Source organism: Podarcis bocagei (genome assembly GCF_964188305.1).
Source record: "Podarcis bocagei genome assembly, chromosome: 4".
Classification (NCBI taxonomy): Eukaryota; Metazoa; Chordata; class Lepidosauria; order Squamata; family Lacertidae; genus Podarcis; species Podarcis bocagei.
Window position 1 is genome coordinate 66501783 of NC_138128.1, and position 19834 is coordinate 66521616.

Below are 19834 nucleotides of genomic sequence, written 5' to 3' on the forward strand. Positions count from 1 at the left end.
GCAAGACGAAAAGACTTGCGGAACGAATTAATTTCGTCTTGTGAGGCACCACTGTATATTCCCTGCTCCAATATGTCATATCTTCCATCCAAAGATCATGTCAAGTCAGCTTGCCACAGCCTGTTTTTCCTGCAAGTGAGAAAGATACAAAAAAATTACAGAAGATTTAGTTGTTCCATAGTCGGCATTAAGTATGTGTCACAGCAAAGATAGATTTCTAATACCCGGGAATTTGAACAATTCACATCAAATAGCCAGTGAGGATCATCCATAGTACAAATGTCTAATTTAAACATTAGATGTGACCTGCACCACCCTAATGGATGTTAAGCCTCAGGAGAGCTCCAGGCTATGTTCCCCTCGCCTCCCCAATTAATCTGGCAAGAAGTCGAAATGTTCTTCTGGCAGTGGATCTTAGTGGTTGCGCCAGTAGGAAGGGTAATCCCTTTCAAAAGGGTTTATTTTGTTTATTGTGGCTGAGGTAAAGCAGAGCCTCAGTTGGTCTGAATTTGGCATTTGCAACAGAACACTTCACAAGAGCATCACTAGGAATGTAAACTCAGAATTCCAGCAGAGGTTCACAGGGAGAATTTCTGATCTCAAAAATCTTTGCTGTGTAACTGTTTTTGCAACCTAGCAATTGCAATCAGCTTCTGAGTAGAAACATCTAAGGCTTCAGTGCTGAACACTGTGAAGCAGTTCCCACAGGGCCCAGTTTAACTCACCCCTTCCCTCACCAGTAGCCTTGACGCATGGTGCAGCATTGTTATTCCATGTGAACCCTGAGGCACAGGTAGAATGTTCAGGTTCAGCAGAATCTCTCCATGCTTTTCCTTCACATGTTCCAGCAGCTAGTTTTACCTGGGTCCTTGGCATGCAGAAGCTGGGGAGAAAGTTGCACTGGTGAGGGTTGGCACCAGCGCATAGCACCCTCAGACAGTTGTGAGCGCCCCAACAAAGTCCACTGCTGATGCTTACCTTTGGCCACTCTTTAGCTCTTGTTTTCAGACCTGGAATGCCAGGCAGTCTAGCCATCCTATGAATTTTCCCCAGTGCCCTGGGGCAACAGTACAGCTGGGCCATTGCATGGCATTTAAAGGAAGCCTAACTCTGCAGCCTGGCCCTACTTTGGAGTTCTGCCACCTCCAGGAAAATTCATAGGGACTTGCTGATGGAGGGTGTCAGGAGCTGGAGCCAGCGATAAAACATTAAAGCACCCAATGTCAGTGACATTAACTCTTTATTCAAAGAAACAAAACAGTGCAGTCCTAGTGGTCGCAGCAACCCTTCCCAGTAGGTCTTGCCCCAGTGAAGCAGTTGTGAGGACTGAAGGTCCCCATTTTCCACCACTCTCTAAAGGCTCCATCCCTGGTTCCTTCCCCAGCAGCCTAAGGCTTCCACATCTTGCCTCTTGTTGCCCTGCCCTCTTCATTTCTCTACATGTTCTGGGAAACCGGGGGGAGAGGAGCTTGTCACAGCAGCAGGGGGAGACTCCCTAGATTCTTCAGCCACCTTCCTCATCTCTGTCTCCTGCCCCCACTCCTCTCCTGCCTCTGAGTCTGGACTGCTCTCTGCCATAGTCTCTTCTTGCTCATTAAACCCTGTTTCCTCTTCAGCTTCCGACACCTTCTCCTCCCAGTGTGCCTCCTCTTCTACCTTCTGAGCATTCATTGTCATCACACCACCTATCGCCAGGCTCTGAGCCTTCTTCGTCTGGGGGTTCCCTTGGAGGTTCCCCAGCTGTGCCTCCTCCCACTCCTTGGCATCTGGCTAGTCCATGACAAAGAGGAGCATTGTTGGTGGAGGTAGACCACCAAAGGGCTGTGATACAGGTTTCAGGTTGGGAGCTCGCCATGTGCACTCAGGATGGTAGATTGAAACAATAGGCATGTGCCTTGATTTTCACAAAAGCAACTCTGTGGCACCTTAAAGACTATCATGAGGTAGCCAATATGGCACCCTCCAGGTGTTTTGGACCACAACTCCCTTAATTGCACACCACCAGCCATGATGGCTGCCCTGATGGAAGTCCTAGTCCACAATATCTGGAGAGCACCATGTTGCCTACGCTTGGACTGTCACATTTACAGCCACAGGCACTTTTGCTGAATGGCACTCATTTCATCTGAGAAAATAGGCATTAGCTTCATTAGCACCAGTTTAATCGGCAGATTAATCAATGGTGGGCAATTTTAATCTCTGAGGATACAATTTGAGTGCAATTAAAGGACATGCCAATTTATTTTCCAAGGCTATTTTGTTCTGTTATTATACTGTGATGGAACATGAAAAAAGCAAGATATTAAATATCACCTTTCCTCCTACTAATGGGTGGTAGCTTTTATTTCTAATTCTAAGTTATCTCACACTTTTTTCCTATCTCAAAAATGACCCAATGCCCTTCTGTCAAATTTTTGATACTATGCAAATTTATGTATATAGTGTTAGCCAATCAGTTAATTGGTTAAAAGACAGATGAATCCACAACAGCACTTTTAAAATAAGTTGGAACACCTAGAAAATACCCCTAACAAAGTGAATTGAAACATTCTTATATACAAAGAGGAAGGTTTGGCTGGGTTTCTTGCTTTGATGTGTTTATTCCTCCATTAGTGTTGTAAATAGTTCATCTGGCAGAGCAGTTGCCAAAAGCAATTATATTAACTCTCAGATGCACGTAACACCTAATTCCAAACAGCACTGGGATAGCCAATAATACTGTGTGACAGATTTGGCCAATCAGAATCTTCTAATGTCTTCTGGATACTATTCATCATTATTTTAATTTAAGACATGCCAGACAAGTACGAATAAAGTAAAACCATTTAAAATAATGCAAATGTAACAGTCCATCTCTTACACAGTAGTATAAAGAAGGAATAGTGAAGAGGGCACATAACTTGAAGCAAGCTATATTGGGACATGAAATGGGTCTCATGTTATATAGGATCTTTTCAGTTTTGAGCAATTGTATGTATTCAAGGTGGTAAATGAAAAGCCGTATGCCAGCTTGCTGGGAAGTATAGTGAAGGCAACAGGATCTTTGCTTTCTGCCTAAAAGCATATTCGTCCCTTGAGTTCTGCTGGCCAGGAGGAATGAATTGAAGGCATGTGATTCTGTCTAGCTACTGCTGATTAGGTAGCAGCAACACAGCTTCTGAGCTGACTCACTGTAGAGCACCACATATCAGGAGCAGTCTATCTGTGCTGTGTCAGTTTAGAATTTCAGCAGCAGTACTTACTGCCCATAAAGGAATACATTCGTTTTGGGCTTAGCCCAGATTTTACCAATCATTTCGCAAGTGGAACTGTTCTGGGATAATTGCTATTTTATACATTTGGAAACTTATCTATTTGGGAACTTGCCTTGGGCCCGGAAATTACTAGTTTACAGGATTGCTTTTGGGTGGGCGGGAGGAAATCTTTCCTTTCTTCCGGGCAAAGAGGTGAATTGGAATACTGAAAGGAGCGAGCTAACGTCTCCAAGGAGTCGCCTGGCATCTCTCCACCTTCTTTTGTTTCTAATGGCTGTTTCAGACCACCCTGCTGCAAGAAGTAACCAAGGTATGCCTCGTCAGGATTTGTACATCAAAGAGGCTGTATGGCAAACGCTCAAATTCATGATGAGAGGTGGAAGCTTAAGTCTTAATAGGTTTTGCAGAATGTACATGACGGCATTCTTCTTGTTGCCAGGCTACAGTAGCCACCTAGCTATTACAATAAGAGCAGCAGAATGCAAAATGAATACAGTAAAATTCAAATTGAGGAAATACAGTGATGAGTGGCTTTTTCAAGGGGATTGCACTCCAGAAGCTCAGGTGCACTACCATTATTCTTAGCCTGGGCTTAAGGGGTCTTGATTTAATGCATTGGCTACAACTCCACCTACAATATCAGAATGGACTGGAGGATGAAAATATCAGACTGGCCTGGAGAATAAGCAGGGCTTGTTTCAGTTCGGTGAAAATCCTGGCTGTCGGTATGCTGTTTCACAAAAGAAAAAGCCACTGCTTTCCAAAGTGCTGAAGAGATCGTCCCTAATCAACCCTAGAATTTGCCAGAACCTGGCCCTGCTCCATGGATTGCTATCAGCTTGAAATGATGATGGAGCAAGATAAAGTCCAGGCTATGAGGAACCTCTGTGCAAGCACCTTTTTTGAGCTGTTGCTGTTATATCTGACACACACACACCCCACGAAAAGGTATTAAAGGGAACAGGTACTTACACAAGCTGTAGAAATTAGAACGGGATCATACTGGTTTACTGAAAATGTGTGCAAGGAATGGTCCGTGCAGGAAGCATCCTTCTTTTCCTGACTTGTCATCAGGCATGGAAATCAACAGCAAAGGGAAGCTGGGTGAGTCTGACCCCTCGCTACCAGATTCAGGAGAGGACAAACAACCCAGAAAGGCAGCTGAATGCCTACCTGCTTGTGGGCTTCCCATAGTCATCTTGACAGCTAGTGTTGCAAGCCCAATGCTGGCCTGTCAAACAGCCCCTTTGTCTGATCCAGCGGGTCTCATGTTATATTTCTTCAACCAGTCCTAGAGGAGAAACAGGCACCACTGGGGCTGGGGCTGAATAGATCTGGGTGCTGCTTTCCTTTCTGTTCCTCCATCCTTTGCGGCCAAGGTGTGGTCTGAAGTTCCATTCAGCATAAACACAGGACAATTTTCAGAACCCTTCATGCATTTTACTCTTCCGTGTGCTGGAACTTTGGGTTTCTGTATTAATGGAGTGATGCTTGGTGCTGGCTGGGTTCCACAGTGATGCAACGGTCCTGCAATGATGCATGCCCAGCTGCTGGTTCCCTTTTCTCCTCATAGCCATTCTGGTCCTTTGTAGGTAAAGCTGCACCTCTCAGTCCATGCCTAGCCAGTGTTGTGGCCTTTAGATGTCATAGAAGCCAACACCTTCACTATTGGCCATGTTGCTCTAGGGCTGCTCTAAAGGGCATCAGGTTCCCCATCCCTGTCTCTAGGCCAAGCCCTGCTGCGAGCCTCTGGCCACATTCTGCCCATCCCCAAATAAATCCACTCTAAAGGAATAAAGCAACATTCCCTGTTCAGCTTTGTACCTCCGCTACTGTTTATCTGCTACTCTCCTGTCCTCGAGATTCCAGTCTCCCTGGCAACAGTTGCCTGGAGCTCCATATGTTCACCTGGCCCCTCTTGTCCATCACCTTCCATCCAGGTGAAGCTTCCCTCCTCTACCACACTTGACTCACCACTGGTGGGGATGTTCAGGGGAAATTTGATTCAGTTCACATTCAAAGACAAATGCACCTAATACACATTTCTGAAACATTGTGGGAGCTGCAAAACAGCCATCCTTTGAAATTCGCAATTCTCCAAATTTTGCAATGCGATTCTCCAGGCAAGCAATGTGTGAACCCCCCCCCCCCCCCGCATAAACCAGGTAAAGGGTGCATTAAAAACCATATATTGATGAAAATAACACACACGACTGTGTTATATTAGGTGAAATGTTCTTTGCAAAAAATATGTACATTAGACCAAAATGGATACAAAGCTGTAATTCCTGAACTGTCCAGCTGAGCAGGTGGCGACCATCTATGACAGTGAGCCTGGCAGTAGATCCTTAGCACTCACAAGGGATTCCTGTGTAAACTGCTGCCAGTGTGACCTGTGCCTAGGCACATTCAATCCAATCCATACCTGTTTCTCCAGCAGAAAGAGGAAAGGAGAGGAAATCTAGGAGGAAATCAACCAGGCATCTTAACATGGGCCTCAACAGAAAGGTTGTCTTCCCCCAAAGATTTGGAGAGGTCACAGTGATTGAACTGACAATTGGGAAACCAGATTTCCACAGCTGAAGCTTGAGTGAGCCATTAAAAAAAAATCCATACAACCCACATAATCTTATAAACAGATTGATGAGAATACAAAGCAGATACCCGGCTTGGCAGGAATGGGAATATAAGTTCATTTTTTATTGCCCTGTAATAAAAATAAACCATTGCAATGTTTAGACTTGTGGTTAAACCAGATTGTGAGAAGTAATCTTTTGGGCTTTGTGGTGCTGGGCTGGAAAATATGAACAAAGGCATTGCGTTCTACTGCATAATGCATGGGTATAGGGAGATGTGTGCAGAAGCTGGACACGTGGGGCAGGGGTTAAATGAGGAAAAGTTGCAACATCTCATTGTCCTAAGACTCAGACAACAGACTTAAAGGGAATCCAGAGCCATTGGGAGCTGAGCAGAGTTTGCAGTTTTTAAAAATAGGCCATTAGTACCACGACAAATCTATTGTCCTGGCTCTTATTTTCATTAGAGACACATTTTCGGTTTGAAAACAGACATTGGCTGATGCATTTACATGTCAGGCACTAAAGTAATCAAGCAGGGAGTCCCATGGATCAGTGTTTGCAGTAAAGGGGAGCTCACCATTGTCAGGGGGGTGGTGTTTCGTTAAAGCCCCTCAGCAATAATTTGAGCACTGCTCAAATTCCTTGTTCTGTTCCTTGCATCAGAAATGACTGTTGGTCAGTTTAGTGGACTTCAGGTAGTTTGGCAGATCCAGTGACAGCAGAAGGCCATTCCTGGGCCACTTCCTGTTACTGAGTTTCCAGAATGGTTGCACGTTTTCTCTGGGCAACATTCTACAGTGGGAGATTATTTATGTCCTGGTCATTTCTCTCTGCTCAACTACTAGTTGCTTGCTACCTCACTGTCTTCCTAAAGGAACTTGCCTGCCCTTGGCCATGAATGACTGACAGGTTCACTTTCACCACCTCAATTCTATACAAGTCCCAACCTCCAAAAAAGATGGCAAGAGCTTGACTACCTACCTGCCATAGTGTTGGACTTGCTTCCATCATGTGCTGTTGTACTCAAGTCAATGGATTGTGCAACCACTGCTTAACAACCCCGTAGTGATACATGGGATGTCTGTGTGTTCTGAACCACAGCCCCAGCAGAGGGCTCATGGGAGTAGTTGGGTGCAGAGATCCCAAAGGAGGAGGCCAAAAATACCAGAGTGATCCGTTCTAGTGCCTTATTAAAAAAGGTGTAGACTTACAGCCTGACAGCTCTCCTCACTGAACCCAGGATGGACACCACAGCTAGGAGATGGCTTGTCCATACCCAAGCAGAAGTGTGTATGTTCGTCATCCACTAAGCAGCATACGTAACATGGCCTAGGGTTTCCCATCACTCCACCTGCCCAGATGAGGGCATGGGTGGCAAATACCCAACTCTTCCAGCTAGTTCCCCTTTCTGGGCTCAGAGCCCAGCACCCAAAGCCCACCGATAAGGATAACATCAAAGCAAGCCAATCAGCTTATATCAAAGCAAGTGAATATAAGCATATATGAGCTCATTGTTACAACATCTACCAATTAATTGTGGGGTTATCTTGACTATGAAGATGGTGTTAGCAAAGCTCCCAGAACAGTTCACCTTTGGGTCAACACGCTACGAAAGGTGTTTTGGCCCTTTTCTACATAGGACTACCCCTAGCCTCAATCTCAAGAGGGGAAATGAGGTTCATCAGCATGAGATCCACTTAATACAGGCCTACAGATACTAGATGTTCAGCTTGATAATAGCACTTCCTGTACCATTCTCTGTTGGTGATGTACATTCCTCTCAAATTTTGTGCCTCTACAACACTTCTAATCATAACCATATACTTTATTCTTAAAAAGGAAAATAATTATATTGATGCCTGCTTACCGGCTATGGTATTCTATGAACCAATATTTTCCCTTAGCACCTGAAATAATGGAGTTATACTAAAGGCAAAATTGATCCATTCATTTCCTCTTGTCGTTATTATGCACCTGAAGTTCGGACTGACAAGAGGATTATTTAAGTGCTTTCAATATCATCCTCATCATCCTCATCATCATCACCCATAAGTGTGCACAATGCTTTAGAGTATGCAAGGGGACAGGTCCCTGCCCCAAAGAGCTTACAGTCTAAAAATTGGCACAGGTGAAACAACAGAGCAAAAGGATAGGCTGGGGCAAATACTGTGCAATTATTTGAGTTGCATGTGCTTTGGCTTGGTTACAGGCTTAGTTACAGCAGCAGCTGTTCCACTGGACCAAATGGCAAATGGTGGGCAATTTCGTAATTGTTTCTCCCAGCCTGTTTTTCTTAAAGAAGTGCAGCTGTAGGTGGCTGAAATCAGGAGCAGAGAAGCAGCAGCAATTGTCTGCTCAAAATCATGATCTTTTCACTTTGCAGGGGGGGGGGAAATACAGGGAAAGGAAAGGGTTAAGCACCCTACCTTACTCTCTCTGATGCTCCACTCTTGATTTTTAGCCTTTCATGGCTGCTTGTAATTTTTTTATTATTATTATTATTATTATTATTAAAACCCACTATCAGTAGGAAGAATCATGGAACTGTACAACACATATCATTTGTCCCTTTCTCTGACAGAGAAGACTCTACCAGTCCCAGTGACAGCTTCATTTTATGCAGTACTCAGTTCATCAGATTCTGTCACCTGGCCAGCAGGTTAGCTATGCTCCACTTGCCTAATCTGTAAAAATGATCCCTGTGTCAAAAGATCAAAAATCCTTCTAATGAATGATGCAGTGCCCAGGGAAAGAACCATCTCCAAAGGACTGATGTTCTGCTTTTTTGGTTTTGAATTTTAAATTAAGGGATGTTAAGTTTAAGTACATTTATTATTGATCTGCAGCTCCTTGCACATAGAATGTTCTAAAGTCCAATAGTGCTTTAACTATCTTCTACTTATAAGAGCAATGATAGGATAATGGCGAGGATAAGAACTTAGTCCTAATTGGGGGGTGGACATTGCCTTTTCTTAAACTGTGATGTAGCAAATGTAAGTTTTAAGCAGCCAACGTCACAGTGCATAATTCCTGGTAAAAGTAAGACAAGAGCTCAAGCCTTGGATAAAACATCCTTGAGAAACCTCTCCAATCCCCAGTGCTGAAGGCTCCTTCTTCAGTGGTTGGGCAAATGCACACCCACTTGCATATATTCAGATGTCCTAGGCTAGGGCGAAGCCTTGGCTTCAGAAACAGATGCTGAGGCAGCGACTTTACACAGATTAAGCCCCACTCCTTTGCCTCTTTCTAAGGATGACACAGCCTACCGCAGCAAATAAACAAGTTTTCAAAATAATATGCAAATTGGTTTGCTTCAAAGGCTGGCTGCTGTACATTAGCAAGACAAAGATGCCAGGGAGGTTTAAAAAAGGATTTTGTCTGAGAGCAAAAGAGCATTTTCTTTCTCAAATGACAGTTGTAGGCATTCTTGGTAATAGGCTCCATGTGTGCCTGTTTGTCTAGCTGTGACCCGAGCTTGTGCGAGAAAAGCAAACCCATAAGACAACTGTTCCTTTTGCTGTGATGGCTTTGGACCGTGTCACTCAATTTCCTCTTTTTGCTGTCACTTGGCATATGCAAAGCAGAAACGAGGGAAGGGAGCCCCAATTCCCAAAGGACATTTTTACACAGGTGGAAGGATCCAGTCAAAGATGATGACCGATCTCCCCACCACACACACTCACACACACACACACAATCCACCTCACGCCCACGCACCCACCCACCAGCAAAGCATAATGTTGTGCTATTTTTGGTAACAAGAAGAGGGCCTCCCCTCAGACGAGAGAGAAAGGGAGAGCGCCGTGTATTTTCTCAGTTGCGTCACTTTGCAACCTAAAGCTGTGTTGTGCTCAGTGTTTCTTTGCGGTGATGCAAGCCCTCTTCTGCTTCTACAGCTGGTTGGATTTTCCTCCTCCCTGCCTTCACAGCACCTCGCAGGTTCCCTCTCTGAGAGCGCTACGCTGCTTGAGTGAATAGAAAGAAACATACAGCTCAGCTGCAGGTTTTCCAGCTACAAAAAGAGAAAGAGAGAGAGAGAGGAAACATTCAGAGGGAAAGAGACAGAAAAGAGCTGGAGAAAGAGAGAGAGAAAGAGAAATATATTGCTGTGTCTTAACAAGAAAGACATTCAACGGCTGAATAAAAAGGTGCGGGGGGAAAACCCTGTTCATGTTTTGGGATATCATTCTTTCAACTGGCTGGAACCAGAGTGGATCAAAAGAATGGGAAATGCCAGCAAACCCTTTAGAAGAACTGCTTCTTTTCTATGCTTTTTCTCTGTACTGTTGCTGACTGAAGGGAGCAAGACAGGGAAGACAACATGTCCAGCTTGGTGTATTTGTACCAAAGATAATGCTTTATGTGAAAATGCCAGAGCTATTCCGCGCAGCGTTCCACCTGACGTTACCTCACTGTAAGGGCTGTAAGCATTTGGTTCTTTTAATTTCTGTTTAAAAATTGAGCCAGCATGTGTGGTGTTTTCAGTGCAGACTGAGGGGTGTCTGCAGTCGTGAATACCTACAGCATTCAAAACCCGGGAGCCAGGCGTTGAGGGGGGATGTGCTTAATGTTGTTCTCTCTGAATGCAGCTAGAACATCTAATTTATTTCTTTTTCTGAAACTTGTAGCATCCATTTCCCCTTTTTGTGGAAATAATGTAAATCCTTGTGATGATGACAAGAAATGGTCCTTTGAAGTGGTAAATAACTATTCCGGGAGCTCACATTAATGTAAGGTCTGTTTTCTTTTCCTTCTAGTTCCTTTGTGAGATCGGCTTTTACTAAAATCCCAGAAAGGAGTTTTGTCTTCTCACCATCTCTGCAACTTCTGTGAGAAAGATTTATATCATTGTTACTTGTTATGAAACATGTGTATCTAAAGTAACGGGGCTTTAGTACTTGTTCTATAAGAAATAGTGCAGATCAGTTATGTAACAAAATGCACCCTAGCGATTCCAGTAAAGGTAATTAAAGGTGTGTCATGCCTAGTTGGATATATATATAACTTTATCTTCCTCTTTAATATTTGTTAATTGCTGTTATCTTTATCATTATTATCTTCATTGTGCTTACTTGGCAATATTATTTGGCTAGGCTAAATTTAGATGCCTGATTATAATTATGTTCCCACATTGCGTTCCTAAATCACATGTATTGTACTTCAAAGGCCTGACTATACTAATGGGTCGTAATTATTAATTCCCCACACTTTTAAAATTTGGTACTGGTGGATGTTAAAGTCTAAGAGTTGTTGCTGACTAAATAGGCTGGCTGTTTTCAGAATCGAGACCTGAATTTCAATGGGACAATTCTGCAAGCAAAACCCGTAATGTTTGCTTCGGTAGAGGTTTAGCATTTCCCACAGATATTTCTTTAGGTAGGGACTGGATTTGTCCCCTGTTCTCCATCACAACAGAGACCTGGAGAAAAACTGAAGTCAGTTGATGTTTTGTGCAGTAGGGATAGCTCAGAAATATGTCTGTTTTGAATGTATACTTGGTGTGAAATAGAGACACCTATAAAGGATAGCCCTTACATATGACTGATTTGGTTCAGAAACCTGTCGAGAAATCTTCTCACTCATTTTTTAAAAAAGAAAATTGTGTGTGTGTACATGATGGTAGCTTAAACGAGATGAGTCAGCCCAGGGCATAATTTTGTTTGGCTACTAAGCATTACCTTCTGTTGGAACATTACATCTATTCAGTTCAAATGCTGATGCCCTGATAGTTGATGCTATGACCCTTCCTGTTCTTGTCTACTGTCAAGGGAGCTGATAAGAAGGCATGCGCACAGCGAGTAAGGTTTTGAATCCAGGACAAATGAGTAAATATAGTTACCATGGAAACCTTTATGTTGCCCCTGTACACATTATCCCACACAAGCTTTTTTGGAGTAAGAGCATATTACAAAAAGAGAGAGAGAGAGAGAGAGAGAGAGAGAGAGAGAGAGAGAGAGAGAGAGAGAGAGAGAGGGGCAGGCAAAATTCACACATCATCTGTGCTGGGGGAAAGAGACGGTTACGGTTTTTGTATTTGGTCGTTTGTGTGCCCATAAAGGGAAAGGCACATCATGAGTTTGCCATTTAGCTGTGAGACACCACCTGCACTGCCATCCGGCTATGTGGTGCAAAGAACATGCGAGGTGGCCCATCTCAGCAGGCTTTTCAGCGAGGCGGCACGTTTCCTTGGCTCACAGTGTACTTGCTCTGAAGGCCTTTTTGCAGGTGGAAAAGCAGCATATACATTTCAGTATAAACAAACCTACTCCATGCTTTTGAAACACCAAGAGTCCAGACGCTCACTTACAAACCTAGGAGTGCAGATTTCAGCTCCAGGTGTATGTGCATTGTAATAATGTGGGGCTAGAGCAATGCAAGATAACTGTAATACTCTTAATCTCAAGGCCATGGGTTTGAGCCCCGCCTTGGGCAAAAGATTCCTGCATTGCAGGGGATTGGATGAGATGACCCTCGTGGTCCCTTCCAACTCTACACTTCTAGGATTCTAGGAGTCACCAACCTTTCTGGGCTAGTGAGCATATTTGCATACCGGAGAAACTGTTCTGGGCATCACACTGCAACCTCGTTTAGAATGTTTATTTCACGTCTAATTTCAGCTGGGGAGGGAACCAGGTGTGTACCAGAGAAGGCCAAACATGTGACCCCCAGTTACACATCAATTCTCATCAACTATTTTTTCTTCTTCTAGAGCTTATTCCATACAGGTCTTCTTGCCTAAAATTATTTCTGTTCAGTTAGACCACATTACCTGTTGGAGTTTTTTTGGAAGGCCAGGTCACTGGTCAAAAGAGAATAGGTTTAGGTCCTTTACAGGTAACATAAACATTGTGGCTTTCAAATCCTATAGTATACAGTATAGAGAAATGTCATGATACAGAGATTGTAGCTTGAAGTCTGCCAAGTGGGATGCATTTCCTGAGTAATAGGTTGAAGATATAGCCAGGAGGGTAGGAAGCACACTGCCAAGGGCTGCGCTGGAAGTACGTAATGCAACATACATAGACTGCATTCTTAGTAGCATTTGCTCTATGATCTCCTGACAGAGCCCAAAGGACACATAGAGCTGGAAGGATTCCAAAAGATTGTCAGAACTAACCTCCCATTGTAAGATTAGACCATCTGCATACCAACCCTGCACAGATCACCCCACACAACCCATGGGTGAACACAGAAGGGTCCCCACAGAACAGGTCGCTCCAGAATGTGATCCAAACAGTGAGCCCAGACTACAGTCAAGCTCCTGCAACAGGTTCAGAACAGAAATGGTGACAGGGATTCGGGGAGTTTCTTAGAGCATAGTGGAGCTTCACTGAGCCCATTCCTCCTCCACTCTGCATTGCTCAGTTAGCTGCTCATGAAATGTAGGAGGCCTTTCGGTGTGGTCTCCAATGCAGAGCAAGGACCTGTTTATTTGATCCTGATCGGTTTGCATCAAGCTAGTGTTATCCCACACTTTCTAGTGTTTTCCCTTATCACTTTCCTTATTGTGTAAAGTCCAGTTTTGCAGGGGAGGCAGGCTTGTCACACAAGAGGTCCAAAACAGTTTTAACTGTGCAAGCTGAACTTGCTGGAATGTGATTGAATCCCACCCCAATATACCAATAATCTGGAAGCAAACAGGAAACAAGGGAAGGCCTAGCCAGTGCACCCATAGAAGGGTTTGGGCACATGAATAGTGGTCTTTCAGTCCCAGCAAGGCTTTCCAAATGGAAAAAAAGCACTGAGTCGGGCATGTATTACTCTCAGGATATAGGCATACAAATCATTCCAGCTGGAAAAATGGACATTTCCCTCTGTTTTTACTTTTTTCCTTGACCCTCTGGTTCTACTGCCCTCAAGAGGTCTAGTCATCTTGCTCTTTCTGCTCCAGCATCGGTAGAGACATCATAATAATTATATCTGTAGGACTCCTCAGTCAGAATGAATTATAGAAATTAGTCATACACGTTACATAATTTTGACCCATTGTGAGCCTAGAATATATACAAATCCCCATACAGAATGTCCCCTTCTATCTAATCTATTGAATCATGAGCCCTATTCCTGTGTTCCTCACATGCAAATCCAGTTGTAGGCTGTGCTCCATAGCCCCTCCTGTCACTGGCTTCTTCCTCATGAAAATTCTTCAGCATTTTGGCATGAATTTCCCTTAATAAACATATTTTTAACTAATGTTCACATTTTTGCAAACATTTTATTCCAATTTAATATGCTTTTGCATTTTACTTTCACTAATATAGTCATTTTTTATGTGCACTGTGCCCTAATATATGCATTTTTGCAAATTTCAAGTGCATGTTGATTTTGAAGGATGGATATGTTTCAGTTCTTATATTTCTTCAGGAAGTGTGAATTTTGATAGATTCAGCTTTAAATGCAAACAGAATCAAATTTGTGTCTCATCCCTATCTGGGAAGGAAGTTACTTGAAAGTAAACACTCATACATTGCTAGTCTTGGGAACAGACGACCCTTTGGCCATGACACCTTCCTCTTCCTGGAATAATTTTTGCTGAGGAGGGCAGGGAGTAGTATTAGGCTTGCCATATGTCTGCAAAATACTGGACATGTACAGAAATCAGATGTCTAAAATGGCGTACGGAATTTCCAGAACATATGGCAACCTGAGGTTTTTTTTTCAGTTTTCTGTGTCCCCCCCCACTGATGCTGCGCCCCAGCATCAGTGGAAGTGACAAGAGGTCACTTCCCTTGGCTGGAGAGGGACAGAGGGAGGGGGAGGGAGGAAGGCGGTCCAGCAGCCTAGCTGCCCATAGTTTTTTGAAAAAGGGACCCCGTACCAGGGGTGTCCCCATGGGCGACTCAGTCGCAGTGGCGGAGGTAGTGAGAGAGGGTCTGTAGCTGGGCAGTTGGGAGCTGCTAGCACAGCCACCTTGCCCAAGGGGTACATGGACACAAGGGATACCACCTCCTTGTGTTGCCAGGGCGGCCTGCAGCTGCTCTGGGCCACCATCCCATTCTAGCTGCCGCACTATAGAGGCAGAGATGGGGGCCAGGCAGGTAACGGGGGAGGGGGGAGCGTGATACCGCAGGAAAGTGTTTAAACAAGACCTGGATAGGCCTGGATAGCAAGAGCAACAAACTGTGAGGAAGGGGGACAAAACCAGCTGTGGTACGTTCGAGGTTGCGGGGGGAGAAAGGTGGCAGTGCTTCACTACATGTTTCCGAGGGCTGTTGGGAGCCTGGGCAGGTTTGTGGGGGTGTGGTTTAGAGGAAGGTTAGGTGGGGGGCATGTTGCAGAAAGGGGTGCATCAGGGCCTGGCTGTTTTCATTTGGGGGGGGAGGGTTCCCGTATCTAATAATCTTCCTCTTGGAGATGCTGTGGAGGGTGGTTATTTTTTGTTTTTAGGGGTTTCCTGAAAAAAGCTCAACAACTTTGGGGTGTCAGGAATTCTACTACTTGAAATATGGCAGTCCTAAGTAGTATAAGCTTCCAGGTGCTGTCGGTCCCCCAACTGGCACATGGGGCCAAGTTTCACTTCCTCCAAGTCCATTAGAAGATGCCATGTCAATCATATCAGACAAGGTGTTCTCCAAATAAGAGCAATTAGTAAATACTTGTGCTCCAAGAAATTTTTAAAGGTAGAATGAATTTATCATTCCAAACCCTTGTCATATAGATCAATTTTAAGTTCAGAATTTTTTTATGCATGTTGAAGCTCCATTGCATTAAATTACATAAATTACATTATGTTGTTGTTGTTGTTGTTTAGTCATTTAGTCGTGTCCGACTCTTCGTGACCCCATGGACCAGAGCACGCCAGGCACTTCTGTCCTCCACTGCCTCCCACAGTTTGATCAAACTCATGCTGGTAGCTTCAAGAACACCATCCAACCATCTCATCCTCTGTCATCCCCTTCTCCTTGTGCCCTCCATCTTTCCCAACATCAGGGTCTTTTCCAGGGAGTCTTCTCTTCTCAAGAGGTGGCCAAAGTATTGGGGCCTCAGCTTCACGATCTGTCCTTCCAGTGAGCACTCAGGACTGATTTCCTTAAGAATGGATAGGTTTGATCTTCTTGCAGTCCATGGGACTCTCAAGAGTCTCCTCCAGCACCATAATTCAAAAGCATCAATTCTTCGGCGATCAGCCTTCTTTATGGTCCAGCTCTCACTTCCATACATCACTACTGGGAAAACCATAGCTTTTACTATACGGACCTAAATTACATTATACTGTCATGTAATGTTTGCATTTTATCACATTGCTAAATGTATGTTAAGCATAAAAACAATGTTTAAGCTGCAGTTTTAAAGACTGAACCGTACATTGAGTTGCTTCTAACGGTTACCCAAGTGGAAGGCAGCTTATACAAGAAACTTTTCTCATTCTGTCCTGCCCCCTAAAAAGCCTTTCAAGAGAGTTGGAGGGCCTCCCTGAACAGCCACATGGAACTGTCATGCAAGAGGGGAACCACCTGGAAGCTTGCATGAACAGAGATATTTCATTAAACCTCACCTACACAGCCACGTGGACCACTGCTGCAGATAACATGAAAAATATTTACCATAGTAGCCATATTTACCATTGAGAAACAGTTAAATTACACACTGATCTCTTGATTCCTTGTGGGTTCAGAAACATATGTGGATCTGAAAGAGTTTCTCTATTCATTTGCAGTACTCAGAAGTAGGCCTCATTGAAAAGGGCATTGAATAGGGCATCCTTTATGGAAAGTGAGCATAGGATAGCAGCTTACTTAGGGCTGCCATAAGTCTGCGGACTTTTGCCAAAGTGGACATATGACAAGCAGGGTGATAATTTTTCCGGGGGAGATGTTCTTTTGAGGAATATGACAAGTAAATCGGAAAGCCTGTCCATTCAAAAGCTCCCATGTGCAGCTGAGAGCACAGATGAAGCTCTGGAATTGGGGCCACTTATGCAGACTTCACATGCCAGAATCAAAACTTTGAACATCCAAGCAAGGCCACAGTATATTTTTGAATACACAGGTAATGATATCAAATGCACGATGAGCAATAGTGAGAAACCATAGGGAAACACCATCATTTCAAATAGCCACACATTTAAAGATTACTATTAGCCTATTTCCCAAAGGTTCTAATGAACTTATGTCAGTTTTCCAGCTTAGGATCTGGCGTTGTCTGCTTTTGTATTACAATATTTCCCTTGGGTTGTTCTTATGCAGGAGATGGAATATGCCTCCTGAGATCTGTGGTTCTTCATCTTTAACTTTAACCAAGAACCAGCAAGGTGGCTTTTAAACATCTGTTCCAACAGCATGTCACTGTTTAGTTATTTTTTGCTTTATATTTCTTTATACAGGTTATTTACAGCAAATACATTTGATGTCATTAGCAGTGATGCCTTCATGGGCCTTCCTCATCTAGAATATTTGTGAGTTGAAAAAATAATGTGAAAGATTTCTTGAGAGTGGTTGTGTGCTTGAGATAGAGAGATTCCTTTGACCAAGCTGCCTTTATGACCCATTGCAGGTTTATAGAGAACAACAACATCAAGTCTCTTTCAAACACTTCCTTCCGAGGACTGAAATCTTTAATTCACCTGTAAGTAAAAGTGTTCGTTTTATTCCTTGCCATCTTTACAGAACTATGTCAATGACATATTTCTTTTGAAGATGTTAACCAGCTAAAGGTTTCGGGGGTTGATTACCTGTTTTGCCATTAATCAATTGATTATACAATTAAACAGGCAATTGCCTAATGTATCATTTAATAATTCAAATCCTGTTCTGTGAGTAGTGTTAGTATCTGCAGCTTGGATCCAAGGAATCAAGAAACTGCTTTGCATATACAAGGAAGCTTTGAGCTTGACTTTTGAACTGCCCTTCATGGCAAGATTTTAAACTTAAAGAAGGTTCAAAAGCAATTTGTGATATTGTGGAGGTGTGCCATGCAGTGGGGGAAATTAAACAGTTCCACTGGGTATGCCCAAATCCTTGGGTAATCCTAAAGTAACTCTTTGGATCTCAGCCAGTGTGATCCAGGCATTAAAGTTTATGCATAAGGTCTTTTGCATACATGAATGAAACTATCAATCTCTTGGCATGCTTCATGGTGTGCAATTCGGAGAAAAGTGAATAACACACAATAAAATAGCACATTTTCTTCTTCTCCATCCACCAGCAACTTAGCCACAGAAATACTGTTAAAACTTCACCCTAAAATGAAAATTGTGCAAGTCAACAAGCGTGGGGTGTCAGTGTTTGCATGGGGTTCATATCTTTTGGATTGAATCTAAAGGGAGAAGTGCTAGTACAAAACAATGTTTCACAGTCAAATTACCAACATTAGCAAAAACCAAATTTATCTATACTGTAAATCATATGTGAAAAATGCTTTCTCCAAATAAGGTTACTTTAAGAATATGGGAATGCACTAGAACTACCACCCCCATCCCCAAAGTCTTTTTTTATTTATTTGAATGATGCATAAGTAATATAAAATAATGGAAAATTTTGATATGAAAACAATATTATTTATTTAAGACATTTATATACCACTTAGTTATTCACATTTCTAAGTGGTGTACATAAAATCAATCCACAGAAAATGGGACAGTAAAACAATATATACCATCATAAAATGAAATTTTTATTGTAGTTGTTAAATTCATAACTACATCACATACATACATTCAGTGATCACAGGGTAGTGTATGATTTAAAACCAGCAATAATAATACTGTGGTGTAAACATCATAAAATTAGGCTCATATTGGTCAATGAAACTAATTGGCACAGTCCAAGAAGCTAAAAAAATAGACATATCCTGATGCCTCATCTTCTTTCAAACGTTCAAGTGAAAAAAAATCATCTTTAAAGATCCCAAAAAGACAGTATTGAGAAGGGGGAATCACATTTCCAGTGGGATGACATTTGATTATGGAACAGGACTTGTGGTCAGTTCAATCCCTGCTTCATCCCATAAATATATTATCAGATATATCATGTTCAAGTACAATGTATATAGATGTAATCAGTAATCCTGTGGTCCTCCAGATGTTGTTGGCCTCCAGTTCTCATCAGCCCCAGCCAGCATAGCCAATCAGCTGGGACAATGGACATTGTAGCTGAAAAACATCTGGAAGGCCACATATTCTCCATCCCTGTCTTCATACCACTAAGCGGGGGGTGGAATCCTTGGGCCCCTCCTTTCCTTCTTTTCCAGCATGGTCACAACAAAGAGATCAGAAGCTTTCACTTCCACCAAACGAGGTTCTTTAGTACGTTGACTAAAACTATGGTGTGCTCAAAGAAGCCAAGATTAAACAAACCATAGTTTAACAAGTATCTTCATTCATTTCAGACATAAAGAGTAACTCTAGCTACCGGTAATTTAAAAGTAGCAGCAGAGATTTCTGATCTCTTCTTCAATGCCCTGTGAGAGGAGTGAGAAGCACATGAGTTTGGGGCTCAATGCAGTTTGTGCATGTAACACTAATCCATAGTTTAGCATTAGGTCTGAACTGGGCCATTATATTCCTGTACAGCACAGCAAATAAATTTGTGATAATGTTCTGTGAAATTACAGCAGCTGATTAATTTAGTTCCTGACACACTAGTTTCATTCAAATGAACTTTTACATAGAAGTATAATGATTCAAGCAGCTATTAAAAATATAATTATAAATTGGCTTCTTGACAGCAGAGAGCCATTTAATACTAAATATGCTTCAGACAATTTGTTTTCAACAGAAATGGATTTTTAAAAAAAGTGTAGCAGCTTTGATTTGTTGAATATCACTTGGAGGGCAGCAAGGGGGCAGAAATTTGTATTTATGCATGGGATGAAAACTCTTTCTTGACATTTGTTGTTGATGGTTTTTGCTTAATATTGTGCAAGTCACCCTGGCTTGTTTTGGGTTGTTGTTTCTCAATTGAGGGGTGGGATATAATAAATAAGCTAAATAAAATAACTTTGCATCTTTGAAAGTCTTCAGAACAATTAAAAGAAAGCAAAAAGTCACAGAGTTTGTCAAAA

General features: G+C 42.8%; 1 protein-coding gene across 5 annotated transcripts in view; it reads left to right on the forward strand.

Moving 5' to 3' along the window:
* Nucleotides 1-19834, forward strand: part of LGI1 (leucine rich glioma inactivated 1) — a 29203-nt gene that overhangs the window by 4548 nt on the left and 4821 nt on the right. For 2 of the 5 annotated variants that reach the window (XM_081192312.1, XM_081192311.1), the window contains exons 3-5: nucleotides 10591-10662; nucleotides 17157-17228; nucleotides 17327-17398. In XM_081192312.1, the coding sequence (XP_081048438.1) occupies nucleotides 10591-10662; nucleotides 17157-17228; nucleotides 17327-17398 (216 nt within the window). Of the gene's footprint in view, nucleotides 1-9420; nucleotides 10257-10590; nucleotides 10663-17156; nucleotides 17229-17326; nucleotides 17399-19834 lie in introns of those variants that run through there. The other 3 variants (XM_081192310.1, XM_081192313.1, XM_081192314.1) reach the window with 3 other exon arrangements.